The sequence below is a fragment of the Mobula birostris genome, chromosome 10, assembly GCF_030028105.1.
Source record: "Mobula birostris isolate sMobBir1 chromosome 10, sMobBir1.hap1, whole genome shotgun sequence".
NCBI classification, from domain to species: Eukaryota; Metazoa; Chordata; class Chondrichthyes; order Myliobatiformes; family Myliobatidae; genus Mobula; species Mobula birostris.
In genome coordinates this window covers 47679510-47706276 of record NC_092379.1, presented here as the reverse complement: position 1 = coordinate 47706276, position 26767 = coordinate 47679510, and the positions used below count along the sequence as shown (strand labels likewise).

Here is a 26767-nt window from a genome sequence, read left to right as displayed (position 1 = left end):
GGACAAGATGATTCTGCTCAGAGAAATCATGAAAGTGATGAAAGCATTGGTCCGACTACAACAATGTTTTAGGCAATATATCTGAGAAAGCATCTGATACGTTAATCAAGCAGTTACTTGCGAAATGTGACTTGGTTTTAAGCTGGAAGAGAGTTCAAGGAGCTTCAGGAAAGTTGCAAGTATTGGGCTTTCGTGAGTATAAAGGACCAATCTACTCTGGGTGCATTAAGGTTAATGCAATTGGATCCTCGACTTCTTAACCAGAAGACCACAATCTGTGTGGATTGCTGATAACATCTCCTCCTCGCTGATGATCAACACTGGTGCACCTCAGGGGTGTGTGCTTAGCCCACTGCTCTACTCTCTATAAACACATGACTGTGTGGCTAGGCATAGCTCAAATATCATCCATAAATTTGTTGATGATACAACTATTATTGGTAGAATCTCAGGTGGTGATGAGCGGGCGTACAGGAGTAAGACATGCCAACTAGTGGAGTTGTGCCACAGCAACAACCTGGCACTCAACGTCAGTAAGACGAAAGAGCTGATTGTGGACTTCAGGAAGGGTAAGACGAAGGAACACATACCAATTTTCATAGAGGGATCAGAAGTGGCGAGAGTGAGCAGTTTCAAATTCCTGGGTGTCAAGATCTCTGGGGATCTAACCTGGTCCCAACATATCGATGTAATTGTAAAGAATGCAAGACAGTGGCTATACTTCATTAGGAGTTTGAAGAGATTTGGCATGTCAACAAATACACTCAAAAACTTCTATAGATGTACAGTGGAGAGCATTCTGACAGGCTGCATCACTGTCTGGTATGGGGGGGGGGGGTTGGTGTGCTACTGTACAGGACCAAAAGAAGCTGCGGAGGGTTGTAAATCTAGTCAGATCCATCTTGGGCACTAGCCTACAAAGTACCCAGGACATCCTCAGGATGCGGTGTCTCAGAAAGGCAGCATCCATTACTAAGGACTCTCCAGCACCCAGGGCATGCCCTTTTCTCACTGTTACCATTGGGTAGGAGGGACAGAAGCCTGAAGGCACACACTCAGCGATTCAGGAACAGCTTCTACCCCTCTGTCATCCAATTCCTAAATGGGCATTGAACCCTTGGACACCACCTCACTTTTTTAATACAGTCTTTCTGTTGTTGGCACATTTTAAAATCTATTCAATATATGTATACAGTAATTTGTTTATTTTTTCTCTTCTATATGATGTATTGCATTGAACTGCTGCTGCTAAGTTAACAAATTTAATGTCACATGCCGGTGATAATAAACCTGATTCTGATTCTGCCTGAACATTAAGTGGGAGACAAAAAGCTGCTTATAAAAGTAGATGCAAAGACCAAAGCCCAGCTGGATGAATGGGCAAAAAAAGAAAGGAGTCAATGGAGATACAAAAACAGAGTATTTGTCAGATAATGTCGTGGATGAGGAAACCAAGAGGAGAGATCAGAGCATAAAGGGAGCAAAAGAAGGATTAATAAGAGAATATTCCAGTGAACTAAATGGGCCTTCCCAAAATCAAGATGCACATCCTAGAAAGAAGAAAAAGGAAAGGGAAGAAGTGGTTGATATGGGTGCTGTGGAAATGGAAGAGGATGAGCGAGACCCAATTGAGAGAAATTAGCAGATTTAGAGATACTCGCAAGACATTAGAAGAAAAAGGTGAGAAAGAGACAGGTGTGAAAGGGAGAAGGAACATGAGAAAGCAAAAGAGCAGGAATGAGAACGTGAGTGAGACTGTGATAGAGAGAAGCAAAGATAAGGGAAGGGAGTGTGATCGAGAAAGGGATAAAGTGAAAGAAAGACTTTGGAACCAGGGGAGAGCCTTTTGCGCTTTCCAGGAGGGAGGATTTGGAAAAGGCAGTTTGCAGGGTGGGTAGGGTCTACAGTGAATTTTTCTGCCCACTTCCTTGACCTGGACACGTACAATTCATGCAGTGATGGAAGACTGCTGCTAATCGCCATTCCTGCTGTCATTTTCCTATATTGCAAGAGGATGCTGAAGCAAACCAGATAGGAATGGCTGATGTGAGGATATGATATGGTGACATTCCCAGCCTATCCAAGAACAAACAAATATCACCCAGGCGGCACCCAAGGGCAGGACTGAACCTGGGTCTGTGTGGGATTGCAGCACTAGATGGTTGAACCACTACATTTCCCCCATTTAATTCCAGACCTGTTCAGTTTAATCCCATTCACTCCTCACTGCTGACATCCATCAGTGTCCCACCCAGTCAAATTCCATTTGCTCCTCACTCCCTGTACACTCCTGGCCACCCATCTAATCCTAATTTCTGCACTCTCCGCCACATCCTTTCACATTATATTCGGTCAAATCCTACGTCCCTCACTTCCCCTTCTTTGTCATGACCTATTGAGTCCCACTGCCCACTCAATCCCAGTCCTGTTTAATGTTCCACTTACCTCTCACAACTTCTGTGCATCAAATATCATACCTAATGCCACTCCCCGTTCACTCTCTGAGGGGTGGTTGCATTCTGGATGGCCCACAACCAAAGTCATTTTCACTGTATCTCAATTAGTGACTACCTGCCTGCCGCACCAGGATCGTGTTCCCTCTACAGGCGTCTTCACAACACTGCAACTCCAACCACCTGCCCACATCTTCACAATCTCAAAGTCAAAGGTCAAATAAATTTATTATCAAAATACATATATGTCACCGTACACTACCTTAAGATTCATTTTCTTGCAGGCATTTACAGGAAAATGAAGAAATTTAGTAGAATTTGTGAAAAACTTGATTTAAATAAAGACTGACGAACTACCGATGTGCAAAAGAACACCATAAGGCCATAGGACACAGGAGCAAAGTTTGGTCATTCACCCATTGAATCTGCTCCACCATTCCATCATGCCTAAGTTATTATCCCTCTCAACCCCATTCTCCTGTCTTCTCCCTGTAACCTTAGACACTCTGACTAATCAAGAACTTATCAATCTTCACTTTAAATATACTCCGTGACCTGGCCTCCATTGCCATCTATGGAAAGAAATCCCACCCATTCACCGCCTCTGGCTAAAGATATCCTTCCTTGTCTCTGTTCTAAATAGATACCCTGGAACTGTGCCCCCTTGTCCTAGAAAATATCCTTTCCCCATCCATTCTATCTTTTAATATGCGGTAAGTTTCATTCTTCTAAACTGCAGTGAATACAAGCCCAGAGCCATCAAATGCTCCTCATATGTTAACCCTTTCATTCATAGAATCATTCTCGTAAACCTTCTCTGGACCCACTCCAATGTCAGCATATCTTTTCTTTGATAAGGGGCCCAAAACTGCTGACAATACTCCCAAGTGTGCTCTGACCAGTACCTTAGAATTACATCCTTATTTTTATATTCTAGTCTTCTCAAAATTGCATTTGTCTTCTTTAGCACTGGCTGAACCTGCAAGTTAACCTTGTTCGACGACTCCCAAGACCCGTTGCATCTGCGTGTCCTCATAATCTAATCTGTCTCTGATTTTTGTATTTTTATCCCTGTTTAGAAAGCAGTTTATGCCTTTATTCCTTTACCCACAGTGCATGACCATGCACTATATTCCATCTGGCACTTCTTTGGCCATTATCCCAATCTGTTTAAGTTGTTCTGCAGATTCCCTGCTTCCTTAATACTACCTGCTCCTCCACCTATCTATCATCCGCGAACATGACCACAAAAAAAAATCAACTTCATACAGATCTGCTTGTATACCAACTGCCCATCATTCTAGTTCTTATCCGTCTACCAAATTAGTTTAAACCCTCCCCAGCAGCTCTAGCAAACCTACCTCCAAGGATGTTGGTCGCCCTCAGGTTCAGGTGTAACCTGTCTTTTCTGTACAGGTCATATCTTCCCTAGAAGAGATCCCAATGGTCCAGAAATGTCAACCACTGCCCCTTGCACCAATTCCTCAGTCACACATTCATCTGCCAAATCATCTTCCCCTCACTGGTGCATGACACAGGCTGCAATTGAAGAGACTGCTGCCATGGAGGTCCAGCTTTGCAATGTTATACCTCGTTCCTGATATTCTCTCTTCAGGACCTTCCCCCTTTTCCAAAGTACACCGTTTGTACTAATATGCACCTAGTGGAATGGTGTCACAGCAACAATCTTGCACTCAACATCAGTAAGATGAAAGAGCTGATTGTGGACTTCAGGAAGGGTAAGATGAAGGAACACATACCAATCCACAGAGGGATCAGAAGTGGAGAGAGTGAGCAGTTTCAAGTTCCTGGGTGTCAAGATCACTGAGCACCTAACTTGGTCCCAACAAATCAATGCAGTTATAAAGAAGTCAAGACAGCGACTGTACTACATTAGAAATTTGATGAGATTTGGTATATCAACAAAAACTTCTATAGATGTACCATGGAGAGCATTCTGACAGGCTGCATCACTGTCTGGTGGTGGTGGTGGTGGGAGGGGGGAGGGGTGGCTACTGCACAGGACCGAAAGAAGCTGCAGTGGGTCATAAATCTAGTCAGCTCCATCTTGGGTATTAGCCTACAAAGTACCAAGAACATTTTCAAGGAGCGGTGTCTCAGAAAGGTAACGCCCATTATTAAGGACCCCCAGCACCCAGTGCATGCCCCTTTGTCATTGTTACCATCAGGTAGGAGGTACAGAAGCCTGAAGGCACACACTCAACGATTCAGGAACAGCTTCTTCTCCTCTGCCATCCAATGGACATTGAACCCATGAACTATATTATTTGTTTTTGCACAATTTTAAAATCTATTCAATATACATATACAAGGTGGAACAAAGTACTAAAAGCAACCCACATAGTACTGGTTCAGCAGATCGGACAGCATCTATGGAGGGAAATAAACTGCCAATGTTTCGGGCTGAGACTCTTCATCAGGACTGGAATGGAAGAGTGAAGAAGGCAGAATAAGAAGTTGGGGGAAGGAAAGGGAGTACAAACTGGCAGGTGATAGCTGAAATCAGGTGAGGGGGAAGGGAGATGGCTGGGGAAATAGGGAATGATGTGAGATACTGGGAGGTGATAGGTGGAAAAGGCAAAGTGCTGAAGAAGGCATCTGACAGGAGAGGAGAATAGACCATGGAGAAAGGAAAGGGTAAAGGGCACTAGAGGGAGGAGATGGGCAGGCGAGGATAATAGAATGTGGAACTTTAAACTTGAGAAGAGGGGAGCAAGAATGGAGAATGGTAAAAGAGAAGGGCAGGGGGAAGAAATTACTGTAAGAGAAATTGAAGTTCATGCCATCAGGTTGGAGGCTAACCCAGACAGAATATGAGATGTTGCTCCTCCAAACTGAATGTGGCCCTATCATGGCAGCAGAGGGAGCCATGGACTGACATGAAGGAATGAGGAATAGGACGTAGAGGTAAAATGGATGGCCACCTGGGAATCCCACCTGTTGTAGTGGAGGAAGTAAAGGTGCTCACTTTGGTGCACTGCAAGTCTTCTGGCACAAGTGGTCTATCTCCAGCTGAGTTTCAGGGGGGCAGAGTGTTCAGTGAATGGTCTGTCCCCTAAATCCCTAAATGAATGTACTGGTGTGTCAGCACGATAAGCAGCACAGAGTATCCCTCCCCACACACAAAACGGGAGAGCGGCCCCACGCTGGTGTAAGGACATGGGTGAGTTTCCGGCTGAGATGGGCAATTGAATCCATGGCCACGGTCCCCATGTTTTCACTCTCCCTTCATGGTGCCAGTATTCCTGTGTCCCTCTAGGACCCCACGTTGCTTCTCACGACTGCCACTGGGATAATGTCTCAGCTCAGTAAAGTTAAATGAGTACATTCGTGAGAGCAGTTGGCAGACATTGTCCACAAAAGCTCCACAGGGATTACCGCCCATGGTATCGGGCGAACTCACCTCAACTCTGAACTGATTCCACAACCTATGGAGTCACTTTCTACAATTCATAGTCTCAGAATTATTTATTTACTTTTTTAAAAAAAACTTCATATGCAAATTGGTTGTTTATCAGTCTTCTGTGTGTGTATTTTTTTCATTGATTCTATTGTATTTCTTTGTTCTACTGTGAATGCCTGCAAGAAAATATAGCAAATGGTGACATAATAATAAATTTACTTTGAACTGGATCCAGAGCTGATTTAGTAATAGGAGGCCGGGGGTGATGGTTCCTGATTGTTTTACTGATTGAAGAATGTATTGTATGTAGCCTGCAGAACATTGTCGTGGTTCACCAGTACCATCTGTCACTGGGTTCGTAAGCTATTAAGCATAGTAACTGGATATGAAACATTTAAAAGGCATTTGGACAGGTACATGGATAGGGAAGGTTTGGAGGTACATGGGACTGTATGGGCCTGTCAGTCAGCAAGGACAAGTTGGGTCGAAGGACCTGTTTCTGTGCGTTATGACTCCATGACAAGAGAGTATGGATCCTGGAATCTGGAGCAACAAACAGACTGTTAGGGATGTTTGGGGTTCAAGCCCCGTGTCAGCACTGAGGGTGTAGAGGGAAGATGGAAGAGGAGGAGGACCGGTCGGATTGAAGCCAGAGGTGATTTCTATAAAAGAGTACAGTCCATAGATGCTACCTGGCCTGCTGAGTTCCTCCAGCATTCTGTGTGTGTCGCTTTGATTTCCAGCATCAGCAGATTTTCTCGTTTGTGATTGGACTTCTACACTGTGAAGTCTCTTCCAAGGATGCCTACCCTGGATCTTCCCTTTGATGAAGGTTCAGTGAAACCATTGCCCACTGCTCCCCCTCTGTGATTTCTACTGCCCTCTGACTCTCTGATCAAGTTCTCACCCAGACCCGCTATCACAGCCACATCTCCTTCCTGTGAACTTGTCTGGTAATGACCCCCCCCTGCCACTTCCTTCACCATTTCCCATTCCCATTTCCCTCTCTCTCTCTTCATCTCCTTACCTTCTGCTATCCTTTCCTCTGGTGCTCCTCCCCCTTTTCTTTCTTCCATGGCCTTCTGTTCTCTCCTATCAGATTTCCCCATTTCTCTTTCACCAATCAACTTCCTAGCTCTTTACTTAACCCTTCTCCCCCGCAACCTGGTTTCACCTATCACCTTGTGGTTCTTCCTTCCTTCCCCCACTTTCATATTCTTACTCCTCATCTTTCTTCCTGTCCTGCTGAAGGGTCTTGGCCTGAAACGTCGACTGTACTCTTTTCCATCGAAGCTGCCTGGCCTGCTGAATTCCTCCAGCATTGTGTGTTGTCCAGAGGTGATTGGTAGATCGATTGGGGAGGGGAGTGTATTGAAAGGTAATGGGGCAGGTCGAGCTAGGGAGGGAAGGGGTGTGGTGGAGCTGGGAGACATGATGGATTGAGACAGACTAAATGAAAGGAGAAAGGTAGAGCCAGGAGCAGTGAGGAGGGGAGGTGAAGTGCCGCTGCTACTGCGTGGTAACCGGAATCTCCAGAGCAGAACCCCTGAATCCTCGGTTTTGCTTGTTTCGGTGGCCGGGGCTAGGTCGAAGGTGCTCGGCAGAGGATGGCGCTCGGGAGGCTGGTTGGAGGCTTGAAGTTTTCGGATGGATGGACTCAGTGTCAGCTGTGGTTGGGTGCTTCCAATGCATTGGCAAGTTGTCAGTGGTTGGAGGTTTATGGCAGGGAGTTTCTCCCTTTTGCTGCCTACTATTGGGGACTCAGGAGTTGATTGGGACTTGAGACTATTTTTACCGTGCCCATGGTCTGCTCTTCATAAAATTACGGTATTGCTTTGCACTGCTGTAACTATGTGTTATAATTATGTGGTTCTGTCAGTGTTAGTCTTTGGTCTGTCCTGTTTTCTGTGATACCACTCTGGAGAAATATTGTATCATTTCTTAATGCATGTATGCATTTCTAAATGACAATAAAAGAGGACTGAGTGTCCTCATAATCTGATCTAAGGTGCAGACAGCTGATGGAGGGACTCCAGCATGAACACAAAGGCTACCAGAGCTAAAATCTGATAAAGCAGGGGGGCGATAATGGAAACCAGGTGAAAGACAGAAGGAACCAGGACCATACGGAGGAGTGGGTGGGGTGGGGGAGGGTGGGAGGGGTAGTATGCGTACGGATCCGAGTGGGGTGGGGGAGAGTGGGAGGGGTAGTATGTGTACGAAGGAGCGGGAGGGGTAGTATGCGTACGGATCCGAGTGGGGTGGGGGAGAGCTGGAGGGGTAGTATGCGTACGGATCCGAGTGGGGTGGGGGAGAGCGGGAGGGGTAGTATGCGTACGGATCCTAGTGGGGTGGGGGAGAGCGGGAGGGGTAGTATGCGTACGGATCCGAGTGGGGTGGGGGAGAGCGGGAGGGGTAGTATGCGTACGGATCCGAGTGGGGTGGGGGAGAGCGGGAGGGGTAGTATGCGTACGGATCCGAGTGGGGTGGGGGAGAGCGGGAGGGGTAATATGCGTACGGATCCGAGTGGGGTGGGGGAGAGCGGGAGGGGTAGTATGCGTACGGAGGAGCGGGAGGGGTCGTATGTGTACGGATCCGAGTGGGGTGGGGGAGAGCGGGAGGGGTAGTATGCGTACGGATCCGAGTGGGGTGGGAGAGAGCGGGAGGGGTAGTATGCGTACGGATCCAAGTGGGGTGGGGGAGAGCGGGAGGGGTAATATGCGTATGGATCCGAGTGGGGTGGGGGAGAGCGGGAGGGGTAGTATGCGTACGGAGGAGCGGGAGGGGTCGTATGTGTACGGATCCGAGTGGGGTGGGGGAGAGCGGGAGGGGTAGTATGCGTACGGATCCGAGTGGGGTGGGAGAGAGCGGGAGGGGTAGTATGCGTACGGATCCGAGTGGGGTGGGGGAGAGCGGGAGGGGTAGTATGTGTATAGAGGAGCGGGAGGGGTCGTATGTGTACGGATCCGAGTGGGGTGGGGGAGAGCGGGAGGGGTAGTATGTGTACGGATCCGAGTGGGGTGGGGGAGAGGGGGAGGGGTAGTATGCGTACGGAGGAGCGGCAGGGTTCGTATGTGTACGGATCCGAGTGGGGTGGGGGAGAGCGGGAGGGGTAGTATGCGTACGGATCCGAGTGGGGTGGGGGAGAGCGGGAGGGGTAGTATGCGTACGGATCCCAGTGGGGTGGGGGAGAGCGGGAGGGGTAGTATGCGTACGGAGGAGCGGGAGGGGTCGTATGTGTACGGATCCGAGTTGGGGTGGGGGAGAGCGGGAAGGGTAGTATGCGTATGGAGGAGCGGGAGGGGTCGTATGTGTACGGATCCGAGTGGGGTGGGGGAGAGCGGGAGGGGTAGTATGCGTACGGAGGAGCGGGAGGGGTCGTATGTGTACGGATCCGAGTTGGGGTGGGGGAGAGCGGGAGGGGTAGTATGCGTACGGAGGAGCGGGAGGGGTCGTATGTGTACGGATCCGAGTGGGGTGGGGGAGAGCGGGAGGGGTAGTATGCGTACGGAGGAGCGGGAGGGGTCGTATGTGTACGGATCCGAGTGGGGTGGGGGAGAGCGGGAGGGGTAGTATGTGTACGGAGGAGCGGGAGGGGTAGTATGTGTACGGATCCGAGTGGGGTGGGGGAGAGCGGGAGGGGTAGTATGCGTACGGAGGAGCGGGAGGGGTCGTATGTGTACGGATCCGAGTGGGGTGGGGGAGAGCGGGAGGGGTAGTATGTGTACGGAGGAGCGGGAGGGGTCGTATGTGTACGGATCCGAGTGGGGTGGGGGAGAGCGGGAGGGGTAGTATGCGTACGGAGGAGCGGGAGGGGTCGTATGTGTACGGATCCGAGTGGGGTGGGGGAGAGCGGGAGGGGTAGTATGTGTACGGAGGAGCGGGAGGGGTAGTATGTGTACGGATCCGAGTGGGGTGGGGGAGAGCGGGAGGGGTAGTATGCGTACGGAGGAGCGGGAGGGGTCGTATGTGTACGGATCCGAGTGGGGTGGGGGAGAGCGGGAGGGGTAGTATGTGTACGGAGGAGCGGGAGGGGTCGTATGTGTACGGATCCGAGTGGGGTGGGGGAGAGCGGGAGGGGTAGTATGTGTACGTTGGAGCGGGAGGGGTCGTATGTGTACGGATCCGAGTGGGGTGGGGGAGAGCGGGAGCGGTAGTATGTGTACGGAAGAGCGGGAGGGGTAGTATGCGTACGGAGGAGCGGGAGGGGAGGTGTATGGATCTGAGCGGAGTGGGGGGGGTGAAGGAGATGTGCAGAAAGGGACAAAATAGAAGGACTGGAGAAGGATCAGAAGAAGAGATAGAGTTCGGAGGTAGAAGAAATGGAGATGATGGTGTCAAAGTGCGGGCCTTTAAACAATAGTTACATCCCACACAAAAGAGTTAGTTGGTTTTAGTGTCTCCTTGGCACACCTGAAATACCTTCTACTACAAACACCACACACAAAACAAAATTACTTACCTTCATTTACCAAATTCCTGTTATCAGCTGTAAAAATGTGGAGTCTTTACATCTGCCCCATCTTGAGTTTATACCAATTTTTAAAAAAAAACAATAGTGTGCTTTTCCTTTCTGTTGTAAGTCCTTGATCAATTTTGTCTACTTTATTTAAAATCTGAAAAAGCAACATGAGAGGCTGCAGTTGCTGGAATCTGAAGAACAAACAATCCGCTGGAAGAACTCAGTGGGTTGAACAGCATCTGTGAGAGGAAAGAATCTGTCAATATTTTGATCAACTCCACACACAGATGCTGCTTGGTCCGCTGAATTCTTCCAGCGTATTGTTTGCTGTTAAGGCTGTGCACTTTCTGGTTCTGAGGCAGAGTATTGCAGAGTGATCCTCAACAAATTCAAAAGCATTGGCTTCAGAGTACAAGATAGGAAAGAGTGCTGTGGGTCTCTTAAGACATGAAAGCCCTCTTCCTTCCTCATTGTCATCACCTAACTAAAGCTCAGAGCATCAACACTCAAAGGATCTGAAGAGAGGCCAAATGTTTCCCCTCAGATGCGGCCTGCCTGATGAGTATTACCAGTATCTGCAATTGAGTTTGCTCTCTGGATGCTAAGCAGTCACATAGCGTTGAGAGCATCCTTACAAGCTGCATTGCGGCACAGAAACTGTGCCAGAAACACGAGGTGGCACAGAAACTGCTGTGCGGTGGACAGGTGGGCTCCACAACAGGTAGTTAAAACTGCCCAACGTATCAGCGACACTAACCTACCCGCCACAAAGGGCACGTACACATAAAACTGCCAGGAAAAGGGCCGGCAATATTGTGAATGATCCCACCCGCCCTGCTCAGGGACTGTTTGTCCCAATCCCATGAGGGACGAGGCTGTGCAGGGATTAATGCCAGGATCACCAGATTCAGAAACAGTTACTTCCCCCAAGCAACACCTCCACCCACTCACCCACCTCAGCACCACTCCATTCTCATCACTGGACAAATATACAATCAGTTGTGCATTGTGTTTTGTGGGATTGCTTTCGTATTTATATTTATTGTGTTTTTTATTGTGTTCCTTATGCTTCTGGCATTCTTTATGCTGCATTGGATCTGGACGAACAATCACTGTTCTCCTTTACACTCACGTAATGCAGAATGACAGTGTGTTTAAAACCTTGCTCCTTTATTGACTGTACATTCAGTATTAAACCCTATTCCAGTTTAGGTTGGAGAATTAACATTGGAAGTGAACTCCACCTAACAGAATGAACGTGGTTTAGTCCTAGATACAACGGCTGACTCCCGCAGTCACATGTGAACTCTCTGGTGCGTCAGGAGGTTGGACGACTGAGTGAATCCCTTCCCGCACACAGCACAGGTGAAGGGCCTCTCCCCGGTGTGAAGCCGCTGGTGGGTCAGCAGGCTGGAGTGTTGGGTGAACCCCTTCCTGCAGACGGTACAGATGTACGGCCTCTCCCCGGTGTGAACCCGCTGGTGCCTCAGCAGATTGCCAACCAGGGTGAACCCCTTCTCGCAGATGGAGCAGGTGAACGGCCTCTCCCCGGTGTGGACTCGGTGATGCGTCAGCAGGTCTGACGACTGGGCGAACCCCTTCCTGCACAGCGAGCAGGTGAACGGCTTCTCCCCGGTGTGAACCCGCTGGTGTCTCACCAGCTCGGCCGAGCTCTTGAAGCTGTCAGCACAGTCCGAGCATTTGAACGGTTTCTCCCCGGTGTGAATCAGCTGGTGCGTTCGGAGAGGGGATGAGTGAGTGAAGCCCTTCCCGCACACGGAGCAGGTGAATGGCCTCTCCCCCGTGTGGACCCGCCGGTGCGTTAACAAGTGGGACGATTGGGTGAATCCCTTCCCGCACACAGAGCAGATGAACGGCCTCTCCCCCGTGTGGGTCCGCCGGTGAGTTTCCAGTTGATACGGGTAACTGAATCCCTTCCCACAGTCCTCACACTTGCAGGGTTTCTCGGTTTCACGTGCTTCTCTCTTCTCCTCCAGGGTGGACAGTCTGTTGGATCCAGAACCACGGGCAGAACAGGAAGCTGTGATCTCTCTGGGTCTGTAACCAGTCAACACACTTTCCGCACGCTGAACCTCGACACTCTCACAGGAGCATAGCTCTCACACTTGGAGCTCCGACATTCACACCAGAGCTTTGCATTTCTTCCACAGAGACCGAACTGGCAAACATTTCTCCTCCCACACTCACAGGTCAGTGCTCTGCCAGATCTTAATGCGATGCACAAGTTTTGTTCTGTGTCCGCCAAGTCCTCCCCTGTAAAACCAGGTTACAAATGATCAGTGCAAGAAATATATCTGTGGCTTTCAAATATGAAATTGTGGGCGGTAAGAATCTGTGTCTACTTTTCAGACAATACTACTATGAATAGATTTTTGCAAAAGCTGAATATACCTAAAATTTCTACTCAAGAAATGAATACATTAGATGCGCCTATTAAACAAGAGGAAATAACAAGGGCTATATCCTCTCTTCAGTCAGGTAAGGCCCCAGGGCCAGATGGATAGGCAGTGGAATGTTTTAAGACTTTTACTGAAATACTTACACCTCATTTATGTCAAGTTTTCGCTGATTCTATATCCTCTGGGACTCTCCCGAAGACTTTTTATGAGGCATTAATTTCACTAATTCCTAAAAAAGAAAAAGATTTATCTGATTGTGCCTCTTATAGACCAATTTCCTTACTAAATGTGGATTCTAAAATTCTTTCTGAAATTTTGGCTAATAGGATTGAGAATATTTTACCTAAAGTTATCTCTAACGATCAAACTGGATTTATTAAGAATAGATATTCACACTTTAATATTCGGAGACTATTGAACATTATTTATTCCTCTCCATCCAAAGGACCTGAACGTGTCGTTTTCCTTGACGCAGAGAAAGCCTTTGATAGGGTGGAGTGGTTTTACTTATTTGAGGTTTTGGAGAGATTTAATTTTGGTCCGGGTTTCATTTCCTGGATCAAATTGATCTATCAAGCTCCTATGGCCGCGGTTATAACTAACGATCAAAAATCTCCCTATTTTAGACTATACAGAGGTACCCTGCAGGGCTGTCCTCTTAGTCCTTTGTTATTTAACTTGGCTTTAGAACCCCTTGCTATTGCTCTTAGAGATTCCAATACTCTTCAGGGTATTACGAGAGGGGACAAAATGCATAAGGTTTCGTTGTATGCAGACGACTTGTTAGTCTACATTTCAGATCCTAAGAAATCTATTCCTTCTATGTTATCCATATTCTCTGAATTTAGTAGTTTTTCTGGATACAAGTTAAATTTATACAAAAGTGAGTTATTTCCCATTAATAATCATTTGGATCAGTATGAGCAATTACCTTTTAGTACTGCTAAAAATCAATTTACTTATCTTGGTATTAAAGTTGCTAAGAATTTTAAAGATCTGTATAAATATAATTTTCTCCCATTAATTGATTATACCCAACAAATACTTTCTAAATGGTCTCCTATGATGCAATCATTAATTGGTCGAATTAATGCTATTAAAATGATAGTTCTACTGAAATTCTTATATATATTTCAAGCAGTTCCTTCATTTGTTCCTAAACAGTTTTTTTGACAGAGTAGGCTCTAAAATTTCATCCTATATTTGGAACAATAAAAATCCTAGATTGAGTAAACATTTATTGCAGAAATTAAAAAGGGACAGTGGTATGGCTTTGCCAAATCTTAGACTGTACTACTGGGCAATTAATATTCCATATATTACCTGTTGGATTCATTATTCAGACATATATGACTGTCCTTTATGTGCGGATTTGGTGAAAAATTCGGTGAAGGGGTATTCGTTGGCCTTTTTACTGGGAGCTCCTCTTCCTTTTCTGTTCTCTAAGATTGGTAGACAAGACCTTAATCCTATTATTAAACATACATTAAGAATTTGGTTTCAATTTCGCAGATTTTTTGAATTAAATAATTTTCTCCTTTCTAGTAAAATATATCGTAACTATTTTTTAAACCATCAATTTTAGATCAGGCTTTTTAAATTTGGAAAACCAAAGGAATAATAACTTTTTCAGATTTGTTTATAGGGGATTGTTTAATGTCTTTTACTCAGCTAGCGGATAAATTTGATTTATTGAATGTACACTTTTTTAGATATTTACAAATTAGGAATTTTTTTTCGCACTTTGCTTCCAAATTATCCCTTTGCTTATCCGTCTAATATAATAGATACCCTCTTCCAGGTTAAACCACTCCAAGAAGGATTATAGCTACAATTTATAAATGGTTATTGAATTTACGAATGATATCTAACGATAAAATTAAAGCTGCCTGGGAATTGGAATTTCAAGAGTTACTTTCAGATAATCAATGGAGTAAAATTTTTCATCTGGTAAATGCTTCATCTATTTGTGCCCGTCATTCCTTGATACAGTTCAGGGTAGTGCATCGGGCACATATGTCAAAGGATAAATTAGCCTGTATTTTTTCCAATATTAATCCTATTTGTGATAGATGAAATACTCAGGTGGCCATTTTAACTCCCATGTTTTGGTCTTGCATAAAGTTGGAGAATTCTTGGAAAGATGTTTTTAAAAACTTATCAAAAGTGCTGGATCTGGATTTACAACCAGACTTACAGCTATTTTTGGGATTATTCTATCGGAAGCAGGATATACTGCTGCTCAGCGGATGATAGCCTTTTCAACCTTATTAGCTAGGAAAGCCATTTTACTTACATGGAAGGACCGCCTTTTATTGGCTTTCCTCTGTCAGGTCCTGCTTAAGTCTAGAGAAAATCAGAAGTCGGACACTGGATACATCCTTTAAATTTGAAGAAATCTGGTGACCTTTTATTCAAACATGAGGAAATCTGCAGATTCTGGAAATTCAAGCAACACACATCAAAGTTGCTGGTGAACGCAGCAGGCCAGGCAGCATCTCTAGGAAGAGGTACAGGTGACGTTTCGGCCCGAGACCCTTCGTCAGGACTAACTGAAGGAAGAGCTAGTAAGAGATTTTAAAGTGGGAGGGGGAGATCCAAAATGATAGGAGAAGACAGGAGGGGGAGGGATGGAGCCAAGAGCTGGACAGGTGATTGGCAAAGGGGATATGAGAGGATCATGGGACAGGAGGCCTAGGGAGAAAGAAAAGGGGGGGGGGACCCAGAGGATGGGCAAGGGGTATAGTCAGAGGGACAGAGGGAAAAAAAGAATGTGTGTATATAAATAAATAATGGATGGGGTACGAGGGGGAGGTGGGGCATTAGCGGAAGTTAGAGAAGTCGATGTTCATGCCATCAGGTTGGAGGCTACCCAGAAGGAATATAAGGTGTTGTTCCTCCAACTTGCTCATCCTCTGAGTTTCCCCCCTCCCCCTTTTCTTTCTTCCCGGACCTCCTGTCCCATGATCCTCTCATATCCCTTTTGCCAATCACCTGTCCAGCTCTTGGCTCCATCCCTCCCCCTCCTGTCTTCTCCTATCATTTTGGATCTCCCCCTCCCCTTCCCACTTTCAAATCCCTTACTCACTCTTCCTTCAGTTAGTCCTGATGAAGGGTCTTGGCCTGAAACGTCGACTGCACCTCTTCCTAGAGATGCTGCCTGGCCTGCTGCGTTCACCAGCAACTTTTGTGTGTGTTGCTGGGACCTTTTATTCAATATTTTCATATGATCTGATTTTTGTACTGATTCTCTTCCAGCTATTTTTCAGAACCTTGGATTTGATCAGAGGGTCTCTCTTTTCTTGGTTTTTCTCTCTGATAAACTGCCCTTTTTCTCCCCTTCTGTTTAGAATAGTGGGTTTTTTTCTTTTTTTATATAAAAATTTCTAACAGTCCTTCCTTTCTTCATAAATTGATAAGAAGAGAATGAATTACATTTTTTTCAGTATGATACATTCTATATGAAATTTATACTTTATAGATCAACACTATGTCTGATTCTGATATTGTTTATTTTACCTACCAGAGATGTTCTCCTCTTGTTTGTATACACACTTTTTACAAAAATCAATAAAAAGATTGAAAAAAGAAAGAAAAGAATCTGTGTCGAGCAATTATGCTTTGATTTATAAAGTACTACACACAAAATGCTGGAGGAACTCAGCAGGCCAGGCAGCGTCCATGGAAAAGAGTACAGTCACGTTTTGGGCCGAGACCCTTCGGCAGGACTGGAGAAAAAAGCTGAGGACTGAATTTAAAAGGTGGGGGGAGGAGAAAGAAACACAGGGTTTTAGGTGAAAGCTGGAGGGGGAAGGGTAAAGTGAAGATCTGCAAAGTTGATTGGTGGAAAAGATACAGGGTGAAGAAGGGGGAGTCAGATAGAAGAGGACAGAAGGCCAGGGAAGTCGGAGGAGTTTAGGAGAATCAATGGCACCTAATGACAACTCCACTTACATCTTTGGAAACAGCTCTATTTTCATCTCTAATACCTCTATTTTTCCCTTTTGAAGACCCTGACCTGGAGTTACAAACTGCCTACGGTTCTTTGCGGGAATGGGACCTGCTCTCAGGGTTTCAAAGCTGGTCATTATTTGACACGCCAAGGGCTCGGCCTAAGAGCTTTGCTCACCCTTAGAGGTCTGAGATTTTGTGGCTCTGGAGACGGTGGGGGGGGGGGGGGGGGGGGGGAGGGATGGGTGGTCGGTGTCCAGGCAGGAGATCAGTGTGTTGTGGGAGTCGGAAGATCTAAGGCTGTGTGCCGGAGATCTGAGATCTTTGGGCACAGAACTCAGAGAAAGGGACGCAACAGATTTTTAACTTCATAAACCAGCCAGTTGTTTGTTATGTCTCCTCTCTTGCTGTGAAATGGAGACATCTCTTTCTCCCTTATTAGGGAGAGAGAGAGCCTGTAGTATGTTGAATACCGGGTGAACGAGTAGTCTTTAGAGTACTGTAAGTCTGTGTCTTTGCTGCACACTTGAGTGCTCGGTGGTGGTGCCCATGCTTTCTTTGCCGGTGGGGGCGGATCATTACTTGCTGCCGCTTACGCATGGGAGGGAAGGGGGAGCTGGGGGGGGGGACTTTGGGGCTCTAATATGTAACTGTTATTCATTTTTTGGGGCTCTGCTCTGTTTTTGTGGATGGTTATGAAGAAAAAGCATTTCATGATGTATACTGTATACATTTCTCTGACATTAAATGTACCTTTTACGAAAGAAAAGGGGGAGGAGGATCACCAGAGGGAGATGAGAGAGGGAAATGGAAATGGGGAATGGTGTTGGGGGGGGGTCATTACTGGAAGTTCGAGAAATTGATGTTCATGCCATCAGGTTGGAGGCTACCCAGATGGAATATAAGGTGTTGTTCCTCTAACCCAAGTGTAGTTTCACCATGACAGTGGAGGAGGCCATGGATAGACATATTGGAATGGGAATGGGAAGTGGAATTAAAATGGGAGGCCACTGGGAGATCCTGCTTTCTCTGGTGGATGGAGCGTAGGTGCTCAGAGAAGCAGTCTCCCAATCTATGTCAGGTCTCACCGCATCTGCTCTCAGAATGAAACTTTTCAATATAGAAATAAAGAGTCAAGGGATATGGGGAGAAGGCAGGAAAAGGGTACTGATTGTGGATGATCAGCCATGATCACAGTGAATGGTGGTGCTAGCTCAAAGGGCTGAATGGCCTACTCCTGCACCTATTGTCTATAAAGAGATGTCCTCCTTCTTCAAAGAACGGGGCTTCCTTTCCTCCACCATCAATGCTGCTCTCTACTGCATCTCTTCCATTTCACGCACCTTTGCTCTCACCCCATCCTCCCGCCACCCCACTAGGGATAAGTTCCTCTTCGCCTCACCTACCACCCCACCAGCCTCCGTGTCCAGCACTTAATTATCCGCGACTTCTGCCACCTCCAACAGGATCCCACCACCAAGCGCATCTTTCCCCCACCCGACTTTCTCCGTTCCGTAGGGCTCCCTATGTAGCTCCCTTGTCTATTTGTCCCTCCCCAGTGATCTCGCTCCTGGCACCTGCCCCTACACCTCCTCCCTCCCCACATTCAGGGCCCCAAACAGTCCTTCCAGATAAGGCAATACTTCACCTGTGAGTCTGTTGGGGTCATATACTGTGTCCAGGGCTCCCAGTGTGACCTCCTGTATATCGGTGAGACCTGATGTAGATTGGCAGACTGCTTTGCTAAACTCTGTCTGCCAGAAAAAGTGGGATCTCCCAGGTGGCCACCCATTCCCATATGTCTATCCATGGCCTCCTCCACTGTCATGATGAGGCCACACTCACGTTGGAGGAACACCACCTTACACTGCGTCTGGGAAGCCTCCAAACTGATGGCATGAACATTGATTTCTCGAACTTCTGGTAATTTTCCCCACCCCTCCTTCACCATTCCTCATGCCCCTTTCCCTCTCTCACTTTGCCCACCCATCACCTCTCTGTGGTGCTCCTCCTTCCCCCCTTTTCTTTTTTTTCTATGCCTTCTGCCCTCTTCTTCAGCCCTATATCTCTTCCACCGATCAACTTCCAATCTCTTTACTTCATCCCTCCCCCTTCAGTTTCAGCTATCATCTTGTTTCTCTCACCCCTCCCCCCACCTTTCAAATCTACTCCTCATCTTCTTCCCTCCAGTCTTGCCGAAGGGTTTCGGCCGGAAACGTCGCCTGTACTCTTTCCCATAGACGCTGCCTGGCCTGCGGAGTTCCTCCAGCATCTGCCCATTCGCTCACGCAGGGACCCCGCTAGGCAGCGCCACCTCCTGGGTGAATCGGCACTGCCCACAGTGACGTCCCGCGAACATACTGCGCATGCGCCAATGCCCCGCTCCGCTCCGCGGCAGCCGTTGCGAGGCGAACCCTGCGCCGCCCCGCACGCAGCTGACTCGAGTCCCACCCCTCATTAGGTAGGTGCTTCAGATTTGTGTGGCTCCCCTCTAAATCACCATCGCTCAGCTTTATCCAGAAATTCCCCCTAATCGCCACACTCACCGCTGCCCGAGTCGACGTTTCGGCTGACGCTTCCGGCTGCGCATGCCCCGGCAGTGGAGACTCACTGCGCCTGCGCGGTACGGAGTCAACTGTGGGTGGAGGACTTTACGCACCCCACTGCATTCTGGGTTGCCAGCTCCGCCATTATTTATCTGGTCCAAACCTGCGCTATCTACTCAAGATAAGTGGCCACTCCCTGCGTGCAGCTTCGACGGGACTGATAAAATATATTAGGACTAGGACTACTAAAGCTAAATTTCGTGGTCACAGCCATGTAAACATCTTTCTAAGACGTCAGGATGCACTGGAGGAGCTAAGCTCCGTAATAAGAAGGCATGAAACAGCACACCCTGATGCCTTCCCTATCACTGTGGGGATTTCAACCAGGCCAGCGTGCAGAAGTCGCTGACGTATCACCTGTGGTAGCAGAGGAGCCACCACTGTTATATCACCATTGAGAATACTTACTATGCCATTCCACACTCACACTTTGGACAGTCTGATCACTTGGCTGTAGTTCTGCTCGCAGCGTATAGACAGAGACTAAAGACTGCAGCAACAGTAGTGAAGACCAAGAAGATATGGTCAAGGGAGGCGGAGGAGCACTCATAGGACCGCCTAGTGGACTGGACAATATCCAGGGATTCATCTTCGACTCTGAAAGAATACGCCATAGTTGACACCGACTACATCAAGACCTCTGTGGATGAATTTGCACCTTCGAGAACACACTGGACACACCTAAATCAAAAGTCGTGGATGACACCGGATATTGGAAGTCTGCTGAGAGCTAGATCTGTGGCATTCAAGACCAGTGATCCAGACTATGAAAGAAGTCCAGGTACAATCTATGGAAGGCTACCTTAAGAGTGAACTACAATTCTGACTGAGGTCAGAAACGGAATCAGATGCACGTCAGCTCTGGCAGGATTTGCAGGCCATTAGTTCCTACAAAATAAAACTGAACATTATGAATGGCTATGATGCTTCACTCCCAGATGAGCTAAACAACTTTTATGCATGCCTTGAAAAGGAAAATTTAGAAAGGGAATACTAACATTAGAGAGGGTTCAGAGAAGATTCACAAGATTCCAGGAATGAAAGGGTTACTGTATGAGGAACGTCTGGTGGCTCTTGGGCTGTATTCCCTGGAGTTCAGGAGAATGGGGGAGGGGGGGATCTCATAGAGACATTCCGAATGTTAAAAGACCTGAACAGATTAGATATGGCAAAGTTATTTCCCATGGTAGGGGATTCTAGGACAAGAGAGCACAACTTCAGGATTGAATGACGTCTATTTTGAACTGAGATGCGGAGAAATTACTTTAGAGGGTGGTAAATCTGTGGAATTTGTTGCCATGAGCGGCTGTGGAAGCCAAGGCATTGGGTGCTTTTAAGGCAGAGATAGATCGGTTCTTGATTAGCCAGGGCATCAAAGGGTATGGGGTGAAGACAGGGGAGTGGAGATGACTGGAAGAATTGGATCAGCCCATGATTGAATAGCAAAGCAGACTCAATGGGCCAAATGACCTACTTCTGCCCCTATATCTTCTGGTCTGAAATAAAACTACATCGATACGAATCCCTGCAGCATTTGGTGATCCTGTGATCTCTGTTTTGGAGCTGACGTCAGAACATCTATCAAGACAGTGAACTCTCGCAAGGCCCTGATGGTGTACCTGGCAGGGCTCTGAAAACCTGTGTCAACCAACTGGTGGGAGTGTTCAAGGACATCTTCAATCTCTCACTGCTGTAGTCAGAGGGTCCCACCAGCTTCAGAAGGGCAGCAATCGCACCAGTTCCCAAGAAGAGCAGAGTGAGCTACCTCAAAGGCTGTCACCCAGTGGCTCTCACATCTACTGTATGAAGTGCTTTGAGAGGTTGGAATCAACTTCTGCCTACGTAGTGACCTGGATGTGTTGCAGTTTGCCTGTCACTGTTAGAGTGAGTTTTTGGGTAGATGATTCATTTACACTTAAATGACTCTGGCCACCAGCCTCCTGTCTGACAAAGTACTGTGGATTGAGTTCACAACGATGCATTTCCTAAAAGCTGTGAATATTGGAATACTAGCCAGACACTGCGGATGGAAGTGTGACATTTACAGGTAGTTTCGAAGACAGTATTATCTATACTTTAAAATATTAATTGTCCTCTATGTTAGCATGTAAAATACCAAATAAGTGTATTGTGGATTTGACTTGCACTCCTAAAGGCTGTGAGTACCAACCGAGACATGTTGGCATCGGGAGGAAAGGATGAAGTCAGAAGGTGTGATGTTTTGTATATAGCTTCAAAAGGAAGCATTGTCTATAACTTTATAAATAGGAATTGCCCTTTGTGTTTAGCATATAAGTATCGAGCCCACATTGAGCTAGCAGACCTTTCCACTGAAAGCGACTCCGTCCGTACGATGCCTGCTGTACCTTGTTGTGTGGAATGAAGAAGCTGCTTTGTATCTACCAGTGACTCTGTCTCTCCAGTGATTTCGTCCACCCCACAACAGTCTCTACATTAGGTCTACAATGCATGCAATCTCTCTGGCTGTCCACTTGGCCTTGGATTACCTGGACAATAGCAATACCCACATGAGGCTGCTGTTAATTGACTGTATCTCAGCATTGAAGACAATTACACCCTCAGTTCTAATCGGCATGCTTCAAAAACCTGAGCCTCTGTATCTCCCTCTGTAACTGGATCCTTGACTTCCTCACTGGGAGATCACAGCCTTTGCAGATTGGAGATAACACTTCCTCCTCGCAGACAATCAACACTGGCACAGCTCAAAGTTGCCTGCTTAGCCCAGTGTTACACTGTCTCGCTCTCTCTCTCTTCACCCGTGACTGTGTAGCTAGGTACTGCTCAAACGGCGTCTGTAAGTTTGCTGGCGACATAACTATCATTGGCAGAATTTCAGATGGCGATGAGAAGGAGTACAGGAGTGAGATAAATCAGCTGATTGATGGTGTTGCAGCAACAACCTTGGACTCAACGTCAGTGAGACCAGGGAATTGATTGTGGACTTCAGAAAGGGGAGGTCAAAGGAACACACATCAGTCCTCACCGAGGGATGTGAAGTGGAAAGGGTGAGCAGTTTCAAGCTTCTGGGTGTCAACATCTCTGCAGGTCAATCCAGGGCCCAGCATATCGATGCAATTACGAAGAAGGCACAACAGTGTCTAGATTTCATTAGGAGTTTGAGCAGAATTGGTGTGTCATCAAGAACGTTCATAAATTTCTACAACTGCACTGTGGGGAGCATTCTTTCTGGTTGCATCACTGACTGGTGTGGAGGAGCCTCTTCACGATTGAAAAAAAGCTGCAGAAAGTTGTAAACTCAGCCGGCAGAAGCCTCCCCAGCATCCAGGGCACCTTGAGAAGTGATGCCTCAAACAAGGTGGCATTCATCATTAAGGACACCCCAGCATGTCCTCTTCTCATTGATACCATCAAGGAGGAGTACGGGAGCCTGGAGACACATATCAATGTTTCAGGAACCACTTCGTCCCCTCCAACATCAGATTTCTGAATGGACAATGAACCCATGAACACCACTCAGTATTTTTCTGTTATCTCACACATTATTTCTTCTCTTACAGACAGCCCTGCTGTCTCACAGCTCACTCCTCCATTTACAGACCACCCCTTTATTTATAGGCGACTGCCACCCCATCATCCCACACTTCACTCCTCCATTTACAGATGCCCCCTTTCCATCTCACTCCTCCATTTACAGACGCCCCCTTTCCATCTCACTCCTCCATTTACAGACGCCCCCTTTCCATCTCATTCCTCCATTTACACACGTCCCCTTTCCATCATTCCTCCATTTACAGACGCCCCCTTTCCATCTCACTCCTCCATTTACAGACGCCCCCTTTCCATCTCATTCCTCCATTTACAGACGCCCCCTTCATCTCATTCCTCCGTTTACAGACGCCCATTTGCCCTCTCTCACACACCCTGCCTTCTCACGCCTCAGTCCTTCATTTAGAGATTCTACCTAGCCCGTCTTAGCCCTTCATTTACAGACATTTCTTGCCGTCTTCATACTCAGTTTACAGACACCCCTACTGTCTCACTCCTCCACTTAGACACCTCTTGTCATCTCTCAGCCTTCACTCCTACATTAACAGTGCTCCCTCTCGCCGTCTCACTCTATTTACAGACCTCCCTGTCCTCAGAGTGAGGCGGCAGGGAGCGTCTGAAAATAAGAATAATCAAATAAGATAGCCACCTGCCATCTCACTCCTTCATATACAGTCCCCTGCAGCCTGACTCCTCAGTCCTCCATTTATAGATGCTCTCTGTCGTCTCACTCTCGATTTACAGATGTCCCCTGCCGTCTCACTCCATTTACAGACGCTCCCTGCTGTCTCACTCCATTCACAGACGGTCCCTGCCGACTCACTCCATTCACAGACGCTCCCTGCCGTCTCGCTCCATTTACAGACGCTCCCTGCCGTCTCACTCCATTTACAGACGCTCCCTGCCGTCTCACTCCATTTACAGAGTCCCTTTCCGTCTCGCTCCTCCATGTACAGCGCCTCCGCCGTCTTATTGCTCAGTCCTCCGTTTACAAACGGTCCCTGCTGACTCCTTCATTTGCGCGCTCACTTGTTCCCTCCCTCCACCGTTCTTAGGCAGCCCTTGACCTTTCGTGATTGCAGCTCCATGTATAAATGCACCGTGTCCTGCTGTCAAAGAAAATATGGAAATCAAATGTTTTAATTCGTAGAAAAAGGGTGTGCGCGGAGTAAACAAAAGGAATGTCTGTAATAACGTGGAAATCTAGACAGAGTGATTGGCATAACCTGAAGAATTACTGAGTACATAAGTAGCGGTGGGGTCAGTTGGAGGAGGCTGGTGATCTGTCTGGAGAAATCTCTGCACATAGATCCATGCATTCATTATTTCTGTTCCTTTTACAGATGCTCCCCAATCTGTCACTATTTACCCTCCACGTACAGACGCTTCCAAACGATTAACCAGCTCTGTCATTAACAAACGCTCCCTGGCTTTTTACTGGTTGCTCTCTTTTTACAGGCACGGCATTGTTATTCACGGTGACAGAGACCACCCCGGGATAAATTTCCTTCCCTCTGGTTATCGTTGGGCTCCGTGGCCGGGGGGTGGGCGGTGGGGGACTGTTCTGACTCGCTAATGGTAAGGAGTTAAGGTGTTCATTGATTTGTGCTGGGTCGGCATGCTGATGTGCTAGCCACAAGAACAGTAACAGCCTTCCGCCACGGCGCCTGCCTGTTCATGCTCAGTTCTCCCTGGGGCGAATGCAAATCAACAATGGATCTTGAACAAAGCACAGCCAGGTCAAGCAACGGCTCTCCCCACTGCGCATGCTCGCCCAATGGGAGGGGTCCCCACCGCGCATGCTCAGTATGAATCAGACTGTTTGACTCCCCTTGATAACTGTTGCCCACCTTCTATGTCAGCCCCACAAGATGCTGGCGGAACAACAGACCAGGCAGCATCTGGGGAAAAGAGCAAAATGTCGACGTTTCGGGCCGAGACCCTTCTTCAGGACTGGAAAGGAAGGGGAACAGTTCCTTGACGCCCCCTGCCGTCTCACTCCTCCATTTAGACATCCCCTGTTATCTCACCTTTCTCGGAAGAGAATCATTAACCGTTTCCCATTCCACAGATAATGCCTGACCTGCTGAGTGTTTCTAGCCCCTTCTGTCATTATTTCTGTACTATGGCTTCCAGAAATTGGTTTAGGTCTGACTGGTTTTGATAAAGGGGGGCAGAGTTTTGTTTCCAGATAACATTATTAGAGGAATTCAGTGTAGGGAATAAAAAAATGTTATTCAAGTACTTTTAAAGTAGTTTTCAAGTACTTTAAAAGTGTAAGAAGCGTATGAGAGAGAGAGAGAGAGAGAGAGAGAGAGAGCAGGGAGAGAGAGAAAGTTGTAAACAACCAAAGCTGGGGATTAAGGATTGAAACTCATAAGAAAGAAAGAAAGATTAGTCCTGATGCAGGGTTACGACCTGAAGCATTGACAATTCCTTTCCCCTCAGATGCTGCTAGACATATGGAGATTTGCCCAGCAGACTGTTGCAAATAACATCAGGGGAAGGAAGGGATGTGGTCAGATGCTTGCCATCATGTCAAGGGAAGGAGCTGTTTGGTGGATTGCTGGTGAGCGATTTTATTTTCAAACAATTTGCATTTTTTATAAGCTAATGAAGGGAGTGTCAGGGCACTGCAGGATAGAGGAATGTGCACCTTATGGCACATGGGAACTCTAGAATTCTTCCTGTGTGCTGAACAACCACAGGTGCAGGAAGTGTTGTCCACTGGAGGGGCTCAAGCTCCTGGAATTAAAGCCTATCTGTGTAGACAGGTGCTTGTTTGTTTGGAAAGCAGATGGTCAGTCGAACTCTCATGAGAACATAAGACAACAGCAGCAGGACGAGCCCACCTTGTCTCTCGAGCCTGCCTCGCCGTTCACCCACGTCTGACCTTTGTGTCAATTGCAGATTTCAGAATGCTTTCCTTTATCCTGGGTCCAGGTACTAAAATCAGCAGTGTGCCTATCACTGGGGCTCGGGAAAGACTACTGTACATTTCTGAAAACAGCCATTCACCACCACCCTCTGAATCCACACCAGTATTATCTCAGTGATGTCAACTCTGCCAAACTCATTGTGGTACTTCATCTAACGTCTTTTCAGTGTCCATCTACCACCCCTTTGGTATGCACCCACTGTCTCTCAGCGATGCTCCACTGGCTCTCTTGTCTTCATCAATTACCACAAAACACAAGTCTGCTGAATGGAATTCCCCTTACCCGAGTTTAAACATGAAACACTGGCAGTGTTGTAAATGTGCTCCATGGTCTGCTACCACAGAGATCAGGCTCCTACAATTTACAACGGGCGGCCTCAATGAGGGGATCATGTGCTTGTGCTTCCTGTGATGCAAGGGACTGGAAATGAAGTTGTAAGGCGAGGGATGAAGTGAGTCGGCAGCTGGCCGTAGTGTAGAATATACTGTGGGGAAGTGTCAAGTTATCCATTTTGCAAGCACAGTAAAATGTAGAAAGCTACTTAAATGCTGAGACTATTGAATGTTGGTGATGGGAGAGTTCAGGTATTCCACACAGAATGCAAAATTAGCCTGAAACTAACTTGCAAAGGGACTTGTAAGCCCTTGTGCAGGATTCCCTAAAGGTTAACTTGCAGGTTGAGTGGGTGGTAAGGAAAGCAAACACAATGTTAGTACTCATTTAAAGAGGACTAGAGTATAAAAACAAGAATGTTATAAGGCATTGGTTAGACCTCACTTGGAGTATTGTGATCAGTTCTGGGTCCCCTTATCAAAGAAAGGATGTGCTGTCATTGGAGAGAGTCCAGAGGGGAAGTTCATGAGAATGATCCCAGGAATGAAAGGGTTAATGGATGAGGAGAGTATGATGACCCTGGGCTTGAAATCACTGGCGTTATGAAGGCAGGGGCAGGCTGGATTTCATTGAAATCTATCATAAATTGAA

The 26767-nt window shown here is 47.1% G+C and overlaps 1 protein-coding gene across 1 annotated transcript in view; it reads right to left on the bottom strand.

Annotated features, from left to right (window-relative positions):
• Positions 1–19168, bottom strand: part of LOC140203665 (uncharacterized) — a 66005-nt gene extending 46837 nt beyond the window's left edge. Inside the window, exons 1-2 of the mRNA XM_072269713.1 lie at positions 19025–19168; positions 11714–12456 (exon numbers count right to left, since the gene is read on the bottom strand). Of these exons, the coding sequence (XP_072125814.1) occupies positions 11714–12456; positions 19025–19168 (887 nt within the window). The remainder of the gene's footprint in view (positions 1–11713; positions 12457–19024) is intronic.
• Positions 19169–26767: the final 7599 nt, after the last annotated feature.